Source organism: Colobus angolensis, unplaced genomic scaffold (assembly GCF_000951035.1).
Source record: "Colobus angolensis palliatus isolate OR3802 unplaced genomic scaffold, Cang.pa_1.0 Scaffold10, whole genome shotgun sequence".
NCBI classification, from domain to species: Eukaryota; Metazoa; Chordata; class Mammalia; order Primates; family Cercopithecidae; genus Colobus; species Colobus angolensis.
The window spans coordinates 3789624-3808027 of NW_012110919.1; the positions used below are offsets into that span (position 1 = coordinate 3789624).

An 18404-nucleotide genomic window follows, 5' to 3' on the forward strand; every position below is an offset into this window, starting at 1 on the left:
TTTACGCCATTCTCCTGCCTCAGCCTCCCGAGTAGCTGGGACTACAGGCGCCCGCCACCTCGCCCGGCTAGTTTTTTTGTATTTTTAGTAGAGACAGGGGTTTCACCGTGTTAGCCAGGATGGTCTCGATCTCCTGACCTCGTGATCCGCCTGTCTCCGCCTCCCAAAGTGCTGGGATTACAGGCGTGAGCCACTGCTCCCAGCCAGAAGGAAGACTTTTAACAAGGCAAAAATAAGCGGGAAGATCCTTTAGTGAACATTGAAAATGGGTTGAAATAAGATCTTTGGACGTTTTTGTTTGTTGTTTAGTTGTTTTTTTATTTACTTTTTTAAGACAGCTTCTCTGTTGCCCAGGTTGGAGTGCAGTAGTGCAACTTCAGCTCACTGCCACCTCTGCCTCCCAGGTTCAAGCAATTCTCATGCCTCAGCCTCCCAAGTAGCTGGTATTAAAAGCATACACCACCACACCCAGTTAATTTTTGTATTTATCAAGTCAATGAGATAGAAACTGAGGCTTAGAGAAGTTAGATAATTTGGCTGAGATCACAGAGCCAATGGGTGGTAGAACTGGATATCTAAGCCTGACCATTAATGACTCTATTTTTCTTTTTTTTGAAGGGGAGGGTGGACAGAGTCTTGCTCTGTCACCCAGGCTGGAGTGCGGTGGTGCAATCTCGGCTCACTGCAACCTCTGCCTCCTAGGTTCAAGCAATTCTCCTGCCTCAGCCGCCCGAGTGCGCCACCATGCCCAGCTAATTTTTGTATTCTTAGTAGAAACGGGGTTTCATCATGTTGGCCAGGCTGCTCTCGAACTCCTGACCTCAGGTGATCCACCCGCCTCGGTCTCCCAAAGTGCTGGATTACACGTGCGAGTCACCACGCCCAGCCCCATTAGTGAGTCTTAATCTTGGCCTCTAACCAGTTACCTCCTGGTTCTGATATTTCTCAAGCATCTCAGTGCCTCATGAGAAGACCCTCCCTTTACCTCCAAGTCCTCTTCAAGGCTCAGCTATCAACTTTCCCCTCCAAAATAAACTCACATCATCTTTCAAATTACTTCTTGCTGAAGCCAAAACTTGGCATTGCTCTCTATAGTGTTTTGTCTTCTGAGGTCCTATAACAAAATATTTTTCTAGGTTTCACCATCTCTGGCTTTGTTACAATCACTTCTGTTAGTGGTTTTTCAGGCTGGATCTGCTTTCTCTACTCACCAGCAGGTGTGTTTTCTTTCTCCAGTTCACCACATTGGGATACTATTGGAAATTCCTTAATGCAGCCCATGAGTCATTATATTATCAATAAACCTATCAATGGACACATAGGCTTAGCAACATGTTAGACACTATGGAATCCTGAAGAGAGTGGCTGCCAGTAATGAGCCAGAAGAATTGCTGAAGAGAAAAAGAATAACCGTCATTCCCAAGAAAGACGCTTAACTGAGATGGTGGCATGTAGTTCAGTGTGCTCGGTTTACCCATTATATGTATGAATATATATATATATATATATAATTGCCTTATTCTAAAAACAATTTTAGGTGGCTTACAAATGTGTAGTCATTATAGCAAGTTTAAGACATTAAATAATGAAGAAAAGGGAAGACAAGCATTATCTTGAGTAAAATAAAATGCATGCTACTAGATACAGTACGCTGAGTAGAGATGTCCCAAATTTTCTTTTTTTGTTTGTTTTTGTTTTTGGAAATGGAGTCTCCCTCTGTCGCTCAGGCTGGAGTGCAATGGCGTGATGTCGGCTCACTGCAACTTCCACCTCCTGGGTTCAAGCGATTCTCCTGCCTCAGCCTCCCAAATAGCTGGAACTACCAGCATACGCTGCCACGCCCAGCTAATTTTTTGTATTTCACATTTTTTGGTTTCAATGTGTTGCCCAGGCTAGTCTCGAACTCCTGAGCTTAGACAATCCGCCTGCCTTGCCTCTCAAAGTGCTAGGATTACAGGCGTGAGCCACCGCGCCCAGCCAAGATGTCCAAAATTTCTACATGTTTAGAAGCCAACAAAATTAAATGCATGGAAATTCTTGAGGTATATCAGATGAAAAGTTAAGTGTCCTTACTTTAATCACTTAGTATAACACAAACTTAACATTAACCAACAGGGTCACCCAAATCAAAGGCAATATTCGTTACTGGGTGTCCTGCAGGGTGTGGCGCCTGAAGAAACCTTAAACAGAAGTGAAGGGGTGTATTAAATCAAGACAGCCTAAATAGAATTTTCTTTAAGTATAGGGAGAAAAAGACTATTTCTTGAGGTGTCAGCTGTTTATTATTATTTTGTTAAAATAACATTTATTTGGAGATTACCTGTGTATTTCCACGCAGTTGTAGTGCCTGCTTGATCACAGCGCCTCCTCCACTTTTGCCTGTTCTAGTTAATGATAAAAGTGAAGAGAAATAGTCTGTCAGGGCTCAAAGCTCTCCTTCACTTGTGTTCATCCACCTTCTGCTCTTCGTTTCTCGCAGTATTTCCGAGGGAGTCTCTGTCAGAGCCACCAGACCTACTGCCTGAACTATTCAGCTGCTATCTTTTATCTTGAGAGCCTGAGGCAGAGAGATGACTTTGGAATTTATTTAAAAGTAAAGTATCATTTTCTTTTCTTTCGTATTTTTTCTGGTGCTTTTTGGGTGTCATGTGTACTGGGAATGATTGTATTTAAATTAAATGGGAAGAAAAAAACAAAATGATCAACACTATGTTTTAACTATAAATCTGCTATCCTCATAAATACATTGTCCACTGCACACTTAGGAATATTAAATGGTGCACATCTGGAAACATTATGTTATCTAATATCCCTCCTGAGATTTTGGCAGGGGCTTAAAAATGTTTTCTTTGTTCATTATTCTATTTGCGGTAGAAATTGGTACATTTTAAGGAGAAACTATAGTAAGAACCTGAGCTTTGTGACTTAGAAGTTTGCCTCTTGCAGGAGTTAGTTCCAGCATAGAAACTTGCGGCATCATTTACACTGTATTCCACATCAGCGCTGCCCCCTTGATTAGAGTATAAAGCACAATGTCAATGGTGTCTCCGGAGTTGCGCCAATATGGCAGCTCTGGGTCCCACAGCATTAAAAGAAGAAATTTCTGCTGGGTGCCTTCAGCATTTTCTAGTAGCCAAGCCTAAAACCAATTTCCCCGGACTTCCCTAATTCTGTTGGTCCCTGCCTTGATATTTCTTTAGTCTGAACTGGACCTTTTCAGTCCTGTGCCAGAGCCCTTTTAGATCATACAGAGAAAATGGTCCAAGCCTTTCCAGAAAATCAGCTCTTCCCTGCAGCTGCAAGAAGCCCCTGCCAGAGCATGACCTCAGAGGCTTGGGAGGAAAGGCTCCCATGGTTCCCAATGACTCAGCTGTGACTCAGTGGGCTTCTGCCATGGCCTTGATATGCCAGGAAGCCGGGGTGTGCCAAGGATGAGAAAAGGGGAGTAATCTTAGGGAAGAGACTTGGCCATGTTTTTGTAGCTTCAGACCTTTAGTGTTTCATTTGCTACCCAAACTGAAAACTGATAGCTCATTAGATTTCCAAATGCACGAATAATCATTTTGTGCATGTTTCCCCTAGAAGCCGATGGATTAGACTAAGCTAGGCCCCCAAACTGGGAGAATCCGGGTTCCTTTCTCTCCCTTCCAAGCTGAGAAAGAGATTAATCGAACAAGGTCCAATTATTGTTTTCAAATAATTTTGGAAAATCCTATATACATGTATTCAAAGCCAAATGATTTTTGACAAAGGCACCAAAAACATACATTGGAGAAACAACAGTCTCTTGAGTAAACAGTGCTCGGAAAACTGAGTATCTCCATGCAGAAGAATGAAAGTAGACCCCTATCTCTCACCATATCTAAAAATCAAATAAAAATGAAGTATAAGGCCTGAAACTATAAAACTGGTGGAAGAAAACATAAAAGAAGCACTAGAGAACATTGGTCTACACAAATATTTTAGGGCTAAGACTTCAAAAGCATAGGCAACAAAAACAAAAATAGACAAATGGGACTGTATTAAACCAAATGGCTCCTGCATGGCAGAGGAAACAACAGAGTAAAGAGGCAATCTGCAGAATGGGAGAAAATATTTGCAAACTATTCATTTGACAGGGAACTAATACCTGGAATATACAAGGAGTTCGAAGATCAAAAAAATAAATCCCATTACAAAGTGAGAAAAGAATCTGAATTGACATTTCCCAAAATGAAACATACAAATGGCCAACAGGTATATGAAAAAAAAAAAAATCTCAACATCACTAATCATCAAGGAAATGCAAATCAAAACCACAATGAGATATCATCTTACCCCAGTTAAAATTGCTACTATTTAAAAAGATAAAATAAAATAATAGATGCTGGCAAGGATACAGAGAAAAGGGAACTTTTGTACACTGTTGGTGGGTATGTAAATTAGTGCAGTTGTTATAGTAAACAAAATGGAGGTTTCTTAGAAAGCTAAAAATAAAACTACCACTGATCCGGCAATCCCACCACTAGGTGTTTAGCCAAAAGAAATAAATCACTGTATCAAAGGGATACCTGCTCCCCCATGCTTATTGCAGCACTATTCACAATAGCCAAGACATAGAATCAATCTAGTGTTCATCAACAGATGATTAGATAAAGAAAATACAATATATATATATGCAATGGAATATTATTCAGCCAGGAAGAAAGAATGAAATCTTGTCATTTACAGATGAAACTGGAGGTCATTAAGTGAAATAAGCCAGGCACAGAAAGACAGATATTGCATGTTCTCATTCATATGTGGGAGCTAAAAAAATGTTAGTCGCATGGAGATAGAGAGTAGGATGATGGTTACCAGAGTCTGGGAAGTGGGGAGAAGGGGATGAAGAGAGGTTGGTTAATGGGTGCAAACATACAGTCATAGAAAGAATAAGTTCTAGTGCCTGATAACCCACTGGGGTGACTATAGTTGACAATAATTTATTGTGTGTTTCAAAATAGCTAGAAGATTTGAAATGTTGTCAACATGAAGAAATGATGTTAATAAATGTGGTTAAGGATATCCTAAATACCCTGATGTGTACATTGTACACATGTATCAAAATATCATATGTGCCCCATACATATGTACAATTGTGTATGAATAAAAATGTATGTGGCATCCAAAGATATTTTGGGAAAGGTAGTAGGTAGAGAATACAGTGCTGTTATAACACATGATGCTTTTTTTTTTTTTTTTTTTGAGACAGAACTTTGCTTTGTCACCTAGACTGGAGCGCAGTGGCACAATCTCAGCTCACTGTAACCTCCGTCTCCCAGGTTCAAGTGATTCTCTTGCCTCAGCCTCCCGAGTAGCTGGAACTACAGGTGCCTGCCACCATGCCTGGCAAATTTTTTGTATTTTCGGTAGAGACGGGGTTTCACTAAGTTGGCCAGGCTGGTCTTGAACTCCTGACCTCAAGCGATCCAACTGCCTCAGCCTCCCACAGTGCTGGGATTACAGGCGTGAGCCACCACACCCAGCCATGTGATGCTTTTATAATGCATAATACTTTACCAGACACCTTCTCAAACATCTCTTAATTCTGAACACAAACCTGTAAAGTTGATTATATTGTTCCTTTGTGTCCCCGAGTCTCAGAGAGGTTAGATGACATTTGCAAGGCCTCATAGCCAATAGGTGGCAAAGAAAGAACCATAGAAAGATTTTCAGGCACAAAATCCAGTGCTCTTCATATCAGAACTATTTCCAATTCCTTGGGGCTGTTTCCCATCACCATGGAACTATTAGCCTCATGAAACAAAGGTGAGAGGTCAGGGAGAGACTCACAGATACTCACAGTGACTAGTGTTTGAGCCCTTGCTATGGTCTAGACACTGTGCTACATGCTGGTCATCCCTCATCTTCTTGTCTACACACTAACTGCAGAATTTGATATTGTCCCCATTTCTCAGGAGTTTAGACAAATTAGGCAACATGCTGAAAGGTATGGTTGTTCTAGGGCAGAGGTAGGATTTGAATTCAGACCTGTCTGAACCCAGTGTTGAATCTCCCACAATGTTCTGTTGGAAAACAACGTTCTTGGAGAATGTAAACCTATGCAATGTGATGGGCTGCCTGAAACTGACCTATGAATGCAGTGATAAATGACCTCTAAACCCGCCATACCACATGAGGCTAAGCTTTATGAATGTATGTATTTTATCCTGGTGCACATTAATGGGATTAGAATTCTTCCTACTATTTGTTTGTTTATTTATTTATTTATTTATTTATTTATTTATTTATTTATTTATTGAGACAAGGTCTGACTCTGTCACCCAGGCTAGAGTGCAGTGGTACAATCACAGCTCACTGCAGCCTCAGACTCCTGGGCTCAGGTGACCCTCACATCTCAGCCTCCCATGTAGCTGAGACTACACACACGTGCCATCACGCCTGACAAATTTTCTAATTTTTTATAGAGATTGGGTCTCGCTATGTTGTCCAGCTTACCTCAAACTCCTAAGCTTAAGCAATCCTCCTGCTTACTATTTTAGAAACAAAACAATGCAGAGGAAGAAACTGGGAACTTCATACCAAGTCTCTTCATGTGGCGCAACAAACAATGGCTAAGAACTCTAGCTGCTATGGACTGAGTGTTTGAGATGTGCCATGCTCTGTTCTAAGCACTTTATGTGGATTATCTCATTAAAACCTCTCACCATCCCAATGAGGTAGTTACTCTTGTTATCTACATTTTACTGATAAATTTTAGAAAGGGTAAGTAAATTTCCCAAGGTTCCAAGAATTCCGGTTGCCCCATCCTAATGCTGCATCCCACTAAGACAGATTTATTAGGACTTTTCATTTTATTTTATTTTATTTATTTTTTGGAACAGGGTCTCACCCTGTCACCCAGGCTGGAATGCAGTGGCACCATCATGGCTCACTGCAGCCTCAACCTCCCATGCTCAAGCGATGGGACATATTTTCATTTGGGGCCCTTGAATCCTTTCACAGTTCCCCCTAAGCACATTGGATATTTATTATAAAGCAAAAGTAACCTCCATTGATCTAGACTCATCAATAAAAAAGGCCTTTTATGTCCAGTCTCTCTCAATGAAGTGTTATTTGCCTTCCCTAACGGACCTGAAAAATGAAGTCAATAGAGAGATGAAAGGAAAACTTACAGCTTCACTTTTATAATGTCAAGCCATTCTTTTTCTCTCTTCTGAAGTTTCCTGAAACACAAATGCTTCCAACATCCCTGCCTAGATCCTTGTCTAAATTATTTACCACAGATGCTTCTTGCCAGTTGTTACCTGGAGGAGTTTGGTGTTTTCACTTTGACCCTGAATACCAGTGCATGCTGGCAGCCACAACTGTTTCCCACAGCAGGGCAATTTCGGGCAGTGGCCTGGGGCGAGTTTTTTGGGAGGACAGGGGCCTAACTGCTGCTGAGAAATCAGTTACAAGGATTGCCAGGCACCCAAGAGGTCCAGGACCCAAAGGTATCATTGGAACGCTGCTGTCCCTGAGTCAACATGGAAATCAGCCACTAAAGCACAGCCCTGCCCCCTCCACTCCCGGCCTTTCTTCATCTGTCGTGCTCACTTCTGTCTCCACCCCTGCCAACCTCAATGAGAGCCACAGTCATTTGGAGCTGGAGGAGAACTTGAAGATCATCTAGCCAAGAGCCATCTAGCCAGACTGGAGTCTGAGGTTGCAGTCAGTCATGATTGCACCACTGCACTTAGCCTGGGTGACAGAGTCAGACTGACCCTGTCTCAATAAATAAATAATAAATAAAAATAAAACAGTTTGAGGAATTCTAATCCCATTAATGTGCACCAGGATAAAGTACATACATTCATAAAGCTTAGCCTTAAGGGTAAATTTACCCCACTGCATTTATGGGTCAATTTCAGGCAGCCCATAACACAACACAGGCTTAAGTTCTACAATAATGTTGTTTACAACAGAGCATTGTAGGAGATTGAACATCATGTTCAGACAGGTCTGAATTCAAATCCTACCTCTGCCCTAGAATGACCATATCTTTCAGCACATTGCCTAGTTTGTCTAAAAAGAGAAATCGGAGGCCCAGAGAGAGAAGGTGGTCCTCAGAGCCCAGCTCCTAGAGCTTTGTTCACCATACACCGTGAGGTCACTCTCATGGCCAGCCATCTGTACGTGGGGGAAAGGAGAAGACTGAATTAGAGGCAGAGTCTTGCTCTGTCCAGCCTGGAGTGCCGTGGTGCTATCTTGGCTCACTGCAACCTCTGCCTACCAGGTTCAGGTGATTCTCCCACCTCAGCCTCCTGTGTAGCTGGGATTACAGGCGTGCGCCACCACTCCTATTTTTTTTCTTTTTCTTTTTTTTTTTGTGTGTGTGTTTTTAGTAGAAATGGCATTTCACCATGTTGGCCAGGCTGGTCTTGAACTCCCGACCTCAAGTGATCCTCCCGCCTCGGCCACCCAAAGTGCTGGGATTACAGGCGTGACCTACCACACCCAGCCAAGAAGACTGAATTTGGCAGCATCCCCATGATGAAGAGCCCAGGATGTTTTCCAAAACATCCAGCTGAGCCAGGTGCTATGGTTCACACCTATAATCCCAGCACTTTGGGAGGTGTGCAGATTGCTGAAACTCAGGAATTTGAGACCAGCCTGGGCAACATAGTGAGATCCAGTCTCTACAAAAAATTTAAAAATTAGCCACGTGTGGTGGCCTGTACCTGTGGTGCCAGCTATGTGAGAGGCTGAGGTGGGAGGACTGCTTGAGCCCAGGAGTTCAAGGTTGCAGTGAGCCGTGATCATACCACTGCACTTCAGCCTGGGTGACAGAGCAAGACTCTGTTCCCCATCTCCCTAAAAAAAAAAAAAGCTGATCGTGTGGGAGGAGAGTAAGACCCCACCTCACCCCACCAAGGACGAGGTCAAGCTATGAAAGACAAATGCAAATTGCTAGGCAGGAGGCTAGGAGATAAAGGGAGGGTTTGTTTAAGGGGGAAGAGAGAAAGAACTCTCTCTTTCCAAAGAAGAGAATGGACCCATCAAAATAGTAGGGGCTTGTGGGCTGTGTATTTGACCCCTCTTCACAACCCAAAATCTTCAGTAAAATAAATATGCACACCCACAAAACATGTCATGAGGGGGTTTACGGCAGAAACTCACATAGGAAACTAAAAGGATACATTTGTTCCATGCTGTTCAGGAAAGAAACAGTGTACATGGAAACAAGAGTCCAGGAGCCAGAGGAAGCCGTTAGAATCTCAGTCCCCTGAGTTGGTAAATATCTAGGGGAGGAGTTTGGACCTCCACAGGCCATTGGATTGGTTGGGGGTTGAGCCAATTGTACCTAGATCTTCAAAATGCAAGGGCTGACACATGGACTTGAAGACATCTCTGGGGATGCAGCAGGAGTCTCCTGCAGTTTGCCTGGCCTACCTGAGGATGGCCCTGAAGGATCTGGGTCACAATGCAAAGGATTTAACCTGGAGAATGAAAGGAGAATAGAAGGTGGAAAAGAAATGAGGCAACAGCCTGCAGCAGGAGAAATATTTAGTGTAAGGGCAGGATCCCTGTTGTAGTCAATGCAGGCTGCTAGAACAACACACCATAGATTGGGTGGCTTATAATCAACAGGAATTTGTTGCTCACGGTTCTGGAGGCTGAAAGTCTCCCGGTGCCAGAATGGTTAGGGGTTGGTGACGGCCCTTTCCTGGGTTGCAGACAGCTGTGTTCTTGTTGTAGCCTCACATGGCGGAAAGAGAGCTAGAGAGCTCTCCAGGACCCCTTTTACAAGGACACTAATCCCATTCAAGAGGGCTTCATGCTCATGGCCTAATCACCTCCCAACAGCCCCACCTCCTAATACTACCCCACTGAAGGTTAGGATTTTATTAGGCTGGTACAAAAGTAATTGCAATTTTGGGCATTAAAAGTAATATTACGTGGATTTGAAGGAAAGTAAACATTCGGTTGATATTAATCCCTTTATCGCTGAACTCAGGGTCAATTTGGTGTGAGTGGGCAGGGTAAGAGAAGAGAAATAGAACACACCACCCCCTCTACTCCTTCCTGATGTACCCATCTGCATGCTGGCCAGCGACCACCTCCATGCCTCATTTGCCACCTTCATTAAAGTCAGAGCCCCTTAGGTTCAAGGAAGCTCACATTCAAAGAAACAGCACAGCAGATAAAACAAATGTAAAAGCTACTCTCATGTTTACTGAGGTTTCTCAAACATCATTTATGGAACCCCAATGTATAACCCATGGCAATACTTACTATACTTACTAAATTACTAAAATTTGTTGTCTTCCCCAGGGCTGGCATACCCTCGAACTGCCTCTTCTTCCAAATCTCAACTCCAAACTCTCCCTATTGAAAATTGTCCACATCTCTACCTCTCTCCTCTCCCCTCTTTGTTCTAGAACAACTAAGCCTCTTCAACTTCTATTTTCTTTTTTCTTCATTTTTTATCACTACCATGATCCTCTCCAGCTAAGGGGAGTCAAGGAACTGACCCAACAAGCAAGAATCCTTCCTTTGCCCTCCTGCCTCTCCAGTCTCAATTCTCAATTCTCCTACCTGCATCACAACAAAGATGGGAACAAAGCTGGTGAAACCAGAAATCTCCCCCGAAGGCCGGGGAAGAAAGGCTAATGGGCAAAACTAAATTCACTCTCAAATGAGAAGGGTAAACAAGGCTGGAACACATCTATTATTACATCTTATCACTACCGCTAATGGAACATGTACTTTTTAGGGGATTTAATTTGTGGCTTATAAACTGTCCCAGCAAACTTGCAAGTATGGCCTGCAGTTACTGAGTACAATCTCCAAGAACCTCTCATATCCAGGCTTCTTAGTGGCTCAGTGGGCGAGGTGATCATTCTGATGTGGCTGCTTTTGCCTTCCCCAGTGGTGTGAGCAGAATGAACAATGCAGACGGCTCCACCTGCCTGAGCTACTAGTGGCCCCACTTCAGAGGCTCACTCGATATCCGTTGTTGCTGAAGAATATCTGGAAAAGGAGCATGGACTCTGCTGAGAAAATCATGATCTACTCCATCAAGGAAAAGGTGGAAAAGTCCATCCGTAAGTCCCTGAGATAAGTGAGCTTAATTGAATAATTGTGGCCTTGTGACTCCTGGAAACCCTCTAGCCTTCCATCTTAGGAGGTAATTCCATTGATTTGAGGTCATGGCTCTTGGAAATGTGGGTTCAAGTGTGAGTACATTGTAAATCAAATACGCACAGAACAATGGGCTCCAGTCACATCCTGGCGAACACTATGAGAACTCTAGCACCAAGTTTACACAGGATGTGGCTCTGTCTCCAAGTGTTTCAGAAGTGAGTTCAGGCAGGAAAAGTTCTACTTCCCAGATAACGGAAGGCACTTTGTTTTTAACAGCCGTACTGACCCCACACACAAAGCAAATGGGAGTAAACACCATGGAAAATGTGTCCAGAGGATAAATTACCATCCATCATTTCTCAAATCACCAAAAGCCAAGGTCAATGTGAAACTATTGCCAACTGCAATCTTTAGAACTGAAATTTGAGGATGGGAACTGAGCAGGCCCTATGATGACTTAAGTTTATTTGTGTAACTCTGTATAATTGAAATTCACATAAAGAAGTTCATGATTTATGCCCATTAACCAAAGTTTCCTGATGGGCATCAAAAGGGAACAATTCAAATTGGTAATATTCAGCTGTACATAATTTTTTTTTTCTTTTACAAGTTTAAAAGTAAAATGATACTGCCTGGAACAGGTGCTTTTTAAAAAAAAAAAAAGTAAAATGACTGTTTAATTGGGTTTTTCTTCTGTTTTTAAATGTTTTATTCAAATTCTAAAATTACCTGAAGAGCTGGGATTAAGTTTATCAAGCGAGTAAGACAAAGAATCTCTTAAAGATGACTTCTTTAAGTTTTAGAAGTAATCTTAAGGATTATGACTCATTTAGATGGGTTTGTGAGGAAAGATAACGCAGCACCTCTGGAGATTTCTCAGTGAAAGATGGATTCTGTTGTTGAGGGAAGAGACCTGCGTGGCCTCCCTTTAAGTCTATTACCTTAAAGATGGTGAATTCTGAAAAGGTCTGCTAACAATGTGATTCTGCAGGTCTTTTACTTGCCCTGCATGTCTTCAAAAAACATTTCAAACCCTCAATAGCAACATGTTATTAGAAAACATTGGAAAATGAATATAAACCTTCCAAAGAGAAATTGAGTTCCTACCAAAAAAGAAATAATCACCATGATCATGAAGTGAACATATACTTTTATGATTGGGACAAAAACATATGTTTGTCCTTGTCAGTCTGATTTTTTTTCTTCCTCTAATTACAGGCTATGTGGTCTAGGAAATAAGAGAAAACTACCAAGGATTTTATTAGTATTATTGAAATAAGAATACACAATATACTTTCAACCTACTGAATTAAACTAGCTAAGCTTCATTTTTCTCTGCAAGAGGCTGATTCCAAATTAGTGAGTTTTCTAAGATGCATGAACAGCAAGCAATATGTGAAATGAACTTAATATATGGTCTGGCTCCAGGGGCAGCCAGTGTTTCTAAATGATTCCCGTGGACCTTGGTTAAAATTTATATGCAATGTCACATGCACCTAAAAAGACTGACTATGTCTTGTCTTTCAGGGGACCTTGAAGGAAAAGTGAAATGGCTGGACAATTTCCAAAAATTTAGATATCTACAGGAGATTATAGTGTGGCCACCGCTTTGGGATAGAGATAAAAGGTTTTTCATTCCAGAGGTACAAAAAAAACACAAAAACGTCAATTAGGACTTCTGTCCATTTCTGGAAGTTGGGCATTCAGACAGAAATACGATCATCTTAGATGTCCCCATCTGTCCACTTGAAGAATAAATCTAGTTTCAAGAACAGGAAGTAAAGTCTTCATCTGTAGGGCATTGTATGCGAGGAGGCTGAGGTCGCTGTGCCATTCTTATGATGGTCCTTCCGAGAGGTTTTTTCATTGTTTCCCGTTCCCATGTTCATCTGCCGGCATTTCCAAATGTCATGAACTTTCTAGATGGAGTTGATTGCCCCAGTTTTTTAAACATGTTCTCTTCCGATCACTAACAACATCTCTTTTATTTTCTCCCTTGTTCTACAAGTGTTTGAAACACATTTTTAAAGAACACACGGCAGAAAACATCTTGTCACCAACCAACAGACACCTTCTCTACGAAGGAAAATTAACTCTTGCAGGTAAATAACTGCCTCCTTTAAAAACCCAACATCTGTGCCGCCTTGTATCTTGTTTGACTGCCAGTAATTGAAGAGCAGGAGGAACTGTGTTTGCCTATGTTCCAGGTGATGGAGGGTATAAATCAGAGAGTACCCTATGGAGCCATAGAGACTCAGGCTTGAATGAAGACTTCGCAACACAACTAGCTAGGTGCCCTCTGTTTTCTCTCTGCAATGGGATAACTGTAACTATTCCATAGGATTGTTAAAACAACATACAAGAACAACTTAGCTCACGGTCTGGAATCTAGTAAACTCTCAGTCAATGGCAGCTGTTATCATCACAACCGTTGTACTCCTCCAATGAGCCAGACAATCAAGCTCTCAAATGTTTATGGAGAATCTATAATATAGTACAAGTTGTGCTAGGTAGGTGCCACTGGAAGATATAAAAACTCATTCTGTATAATTCTTTCCCTCTAGTTGGGAAGCTCTGCCTTATTACCAGACCTGCAGGATAAGTTCAGAAAAGAAGAGAGTCTTTGAGGCTGGCGTGCCCTGGAGAGGCTTCGTGCAGTCCTTGGGACTGGAGGTGGGCTTGGAGGGGCAGGAAGGATGAGGTCAGTGGAAGGACAGGAGGGAGGTCATTCAGATAAAGAGCAGAGCCAGAGAAGTCTTGGAGGCAGAAGCCCCTGCAGAAGCTTAGTTTCTAGCAGAGTACATAGGAAGCCAAGTCACTGGGGCTGACTGCCTGGCTCACTCCCTGCTCAGCCTTTTCTGCCTGTACAACCTTGGGCCATTTACAGTGATCTCCTGTGCTTCAGTTTACCTTTCTTTATTGTGAGGATTAAATGAACCAACAGATGTATAAGCACTCAAAAGAATGATTGACACAAAGTTCACGCTCAATAAATATCATGATGACCAGAAATGCTGCCTGGCTGAAATAAGATTTAGAATCATTTATTTATTCATTTCTGCACAAAATCTTGACCAGGCACCTACTGAATGTGAAGCCCTGTGGGATGGGAGGTTGCCTAACAGTGGTGATGTGATATCTGGTGGGGAGGGGCTGGGAAATAATCCCTTAATACGTGTATATTGAAACTCTGCTCTATTTTAGAGGTAGTCTGGATATCAGGTTAGGACATAAAACCCCCCTGGCAGCTGTTAAATAAGGAAGATAGACATGTCCAGTGTTTTATATCCAAGGGCTTTTTCATACATTGTCTCTTTCCAGTAAGTTAAATAGAGAAGTTGCTTTTAATCCCTTGTTATAGGTGAGAGATTTGGGGTTCAGGGAGGTTCTGTATCATGCCCAGGTTCACCTGGTGGGTAAATGACAGAGTACCAGCTGGAGCCAGGCTGCGTTGGTCTAGCTGGCTTCCAGAATTAGACCAACTGCCTTGGAAACCAAACAGAAGGACCCAGCCAGGAAACTACAGGCAACCAAAAGTCATTGAGCTCTCAGACGGGGAAGTGGTAGGTTAAAAGGGTGTTGAAGAAAGCATTGTTAATAAGCAGTCTTCAAAATGGCATAGAGGAGACCAAAGCAGAGAGATCAGTGGTGAAACCGGAAGTTCAATGGTGAACAGTACGAGGTGAGAAGACTCTGGGCCTGTCTGTTGCTCTACCATTTTTAACCTGTTGTTCACCCACCCCCCACTTTCATTTGAAAAGATAACAATTTTAACTTTTCTTTAATGTTATTTACAACTTCAAAGTAATTATATTTTATGACAAGAACAAATCAAAGTAATAAAGCAAAACATAATCTGTGTTCCAGCATGTATCTTTACCTCCAAAACTAGCCCCACCTGAAATTATGTGAGACTTTGGTTCACGCCTTCCCTCTTCCTCCCTACCTCCCAATACTGTGAGATGCACCAGCTTCTCCTAAAACATTAGAAATGGGCATGATAGAAAAGGATACGGGAGATATTGCAAAGGCAAAACCAGGAGGACTTTATGATCGATAAAGTGGATGAAGAGGAAATGAGTATAAAAAACTGTTCTAATCTATGTATCTGAAAGTTTTGTTGATAATGCCGTGGGTGGTAGAGGGAGTGCCGTCAGGGAGTCAATTTTAGGGTTCAGGTTTGGGCATAATAAGAACCCACATGGAAGCTGGAGGAGCAGCTCCTGGTGGGTGAAAGGCTATGTCAGATGTGAATTCATGCATCGCATGGGTTCAAAGTGACTGTCATAGATGTGTGGATTGGAAGCTCACCTAAGAAAGGCTCTTTACAAGTAGACTCAACTTTTCCAGAAAATGCTTCCTGTACAGTCAAATGTGGTAGCATGGAGATGAACTACATAATGTCACTAACACCAGGCACTTGTTTAATGGCATGAACTGTGTTAGTCAAATTCCATCAGAGATGGAGACTCCATATGATGTAGTCTACATGGTATCAAGTCAAGTGCAAAGTCATGAGACTGGACTCAGAGATGAGCATGGAGATTTGATGGGGCAGGGTGATAGTGTTAGAAGAAACAGGACGTTTCACTTCTTGGTCTTTTGGCTAAGATCCAGTGAAGAAACAGGGCATCATTTTAAATGAAAAAAGCATTGAACCAAAAGTCAGGGGATCTAGTACCAATTGTAGACTTTGGGAAAATTTAAATGCTCTTATTCTCTTTTATAAATGTTATTGCTGGTGCTGATAATGATGATGACAATGAGGATGAAAATGATGTGATGATACCTAACACATACAGTGTTTCCGAATTTCTTCCAACCTTAAAAACTGTGCTCTTATAACCAAATAAGTATACTTTCTCATTCCCAGAAGGTACACATTTTCATAATTTGTTTCATAAGTTGCTTGGTGGAAAACTAGGGCCTCAATAAATGGTAGCTAAAATAATTATCACTTTCTAGAATAATGTATGGAACATTATCTAGAATAACATCTGGAGCACATAGAAGGTGTGCTCCCTGCCTGTTTGTCAAAATAAAATAGTTGAAATTAGAAAGAGAAAACAAAACGATTTCATTTTGACAATGATCATTAAGCTGACACGTACATGAGTAGCAGAGGATGGTAATAGCACATTTTATAGGTTTGAAGGTTACTGTGGACTGAATTGTATTCCTCCACAAATCACATGTTGAAGCCCTAACGTCCAGTGTGACTGTACTTGGAGTAAGGAAGAAATGCAGGTAAAATGAGGGACTCGGGCTGGAGCCTTGATCTGATAGGATTAGTATCCTAATCAGAGCAGACATCAGAGAGCTCACTCTCTCTGTTTGCCATGTAAGTACACATCCAGAAGGTGGCTATTTGCAAGTCAAAAAGAGAGGCCTTATCAGGAACCGAATCGACCAGCACCTTGACCTACTTCCCAGGCTCCAGAACGGTGAGAAATAAATTCCTATTGCTTAAGCCACCCTGTCTGTGGTATTTTGCTATGACAGGCTGAGCTGGCTGTTCACTGGTCTAGTGTTGTACCATTTCTAGCCCTGTATATCAGTTGGCGTATAGATTCAGCGACTGGAGACAGACAGGTTAAAAAAAGATAGCTTATTTCTCTCTTGTTAAGTCTCAACCTATATGACAACTCCACTCCATGAAGTCATTAGGAATCCAGATTCCTGCTGTCTTGTAGCCAAATCTAGGGTATTGCCTTCTTCTGTGTGGCCCAAGATGACTCACCAATATGTTTGCTTTCTACCCAATGAGAAGGAGAGACAGGGACAAGAGAGCTTGGCCCTGCCCTTCACGAATATGACTCAGAAGTTGCATACTTTGGCTCACATTCCATTGGTCAGAATTTAGCTCCTTGGTCATACTCAGCAGCAAGAAAATGTAGTCTCTATTCTCTGTGGATGGGTACTCACTAAAAGTTGGGAATTCCATTGCTACAAGAGAAGGGGAGAATGGTTTTCAAGGGACATCCAGCAGTCTTTGCCACAACCTGATTTATGAAAAATTAAGTTTCTGATAAGATTTTTTAAAAACTATTCAAGGACTATTTAATTTGAATAAAATAACTGATTTCTCCCCTGTGCAAATACGTAAAAAATCTTTTCTCTAAACTCAGAATAAGAGGGGATAGAAATGAATCCTAAATGTTATATCGACTGCTTTAAATCTTCCAGGGGTAAAAACATATAAGAAAGAACTTCTAGAACAATATATATAATATAAATAGAATAAGCTGAAAAAAATTACTGGGTTTTCCTATGATTACTCTAAGCACTTGTCACAACCCCCTCTAAAAATCTTTTCCTCTGAAATCACTTAAATTTAACCCTTTTTTCTAATTTCTAAGGGATAGAGTAAAATAGGGAAGGAGATGCCTTATTCTAATATTTGATTTCTCTTCTACTACTATACCCTTCTTAGGGAAAACTAAAGAAAAGCTATTTGCCTTAAGTAACTATTAAAGCTAATATCAGAAAAGTTCGTAAATATGAAACACATGGAGAATATCTAAACATTTATAGACACATTCTAAAACTTGAGAAATAAGTAGTTTTAATGACTGTCAACCTAGGCTGCCATAACAAAATATCACAGACAGGCTGGCTTAAACAGCAGAAATTTATCTCTTACAGTCTGGAGACTGAAAAGTCCCAGGTCAAAGTGATGGCAAATTCAGCTCCTGATGAGCACTCTCTTCAAGATGAAGGGTGGGGGACAGGGGGGTATCTGGTGTCTCAACAGAACATTAATTCTACTGGACCAGTGATCTAGCTTTATTAACTCATTTTACCCTAAATACTTTCTTACTCCAAATGCAGCCACACTAGGGGTTTAGGGCTTCAACATATGAAATTTGAGGGACACAATAGTGTAGTTCCTAGCAGTGAGAAAATGCTTTTTCTCTGGTTATGTGTGCCTTTGCCAATAACCACCCAGAGGAATCAAGGGGCAAAAATGCTGCAAGTTCAATCAGTTGATGGATTTACTCTCGGCTTAGTTGAAGCCACTACAAATATCATCTGAGTTATTTTAGATTCAAATGAGACACATCATAAATTCAATGTCTTTAATGTTAGAAGCTTGGCCTCTCATCAAGTCTCTGCTTTAGGAATAAATAAAGCAATTCAACATTGAGGCGGGCAGCTTTGTGACCTACATGATTGGAGGCCCTGGGGAGCTGTAATAGCCACCTGGTTTTGTTTTCTAAAGAATTCACTGATAAAAAAGAGAAAAAGAAAGAAGGAAAGAGAGAGAGAAGAAGGAAGGAATGGAAGGAAGGAAG

The 18404-nt window shown here is 41.6% G+C and overlaps 1 protein-coding gene across 1 annotated transcript in view; it reads left to right on the top strand.

Annotated features, from left to right (window-relative positions):
* Nucleotides 1-18404, top strand: part of PLEKHG7 (pleckstrin homology domain containing, family G (with RhoGef domain) member 7) — a 50329-nt gene that overhangs the window by 20919 nt on the left and 11006 nt on the right. Inside the window, exons 8-11 of the mRNA XM_011933760.1 lie at nucleotides 2480-2593; nucleotides 10895-11069; nucleotides 12637-12752; nucleotides 13118-13211. Of these exons, the coding sequence (XP_011789150.1) occupies nucleotides 2480-2593; nucleotides 10895-11069; nucleotides 12637-12752; nucleotides 13118-13211 (499 nt within the window). The remainder of the gene's footprint in view (nucleotides 1-2479; nucleotides 2594-10894; nucleotides 11070-12636; nucleotides 12753-13117; nucleotides 13212-18404) is intronic.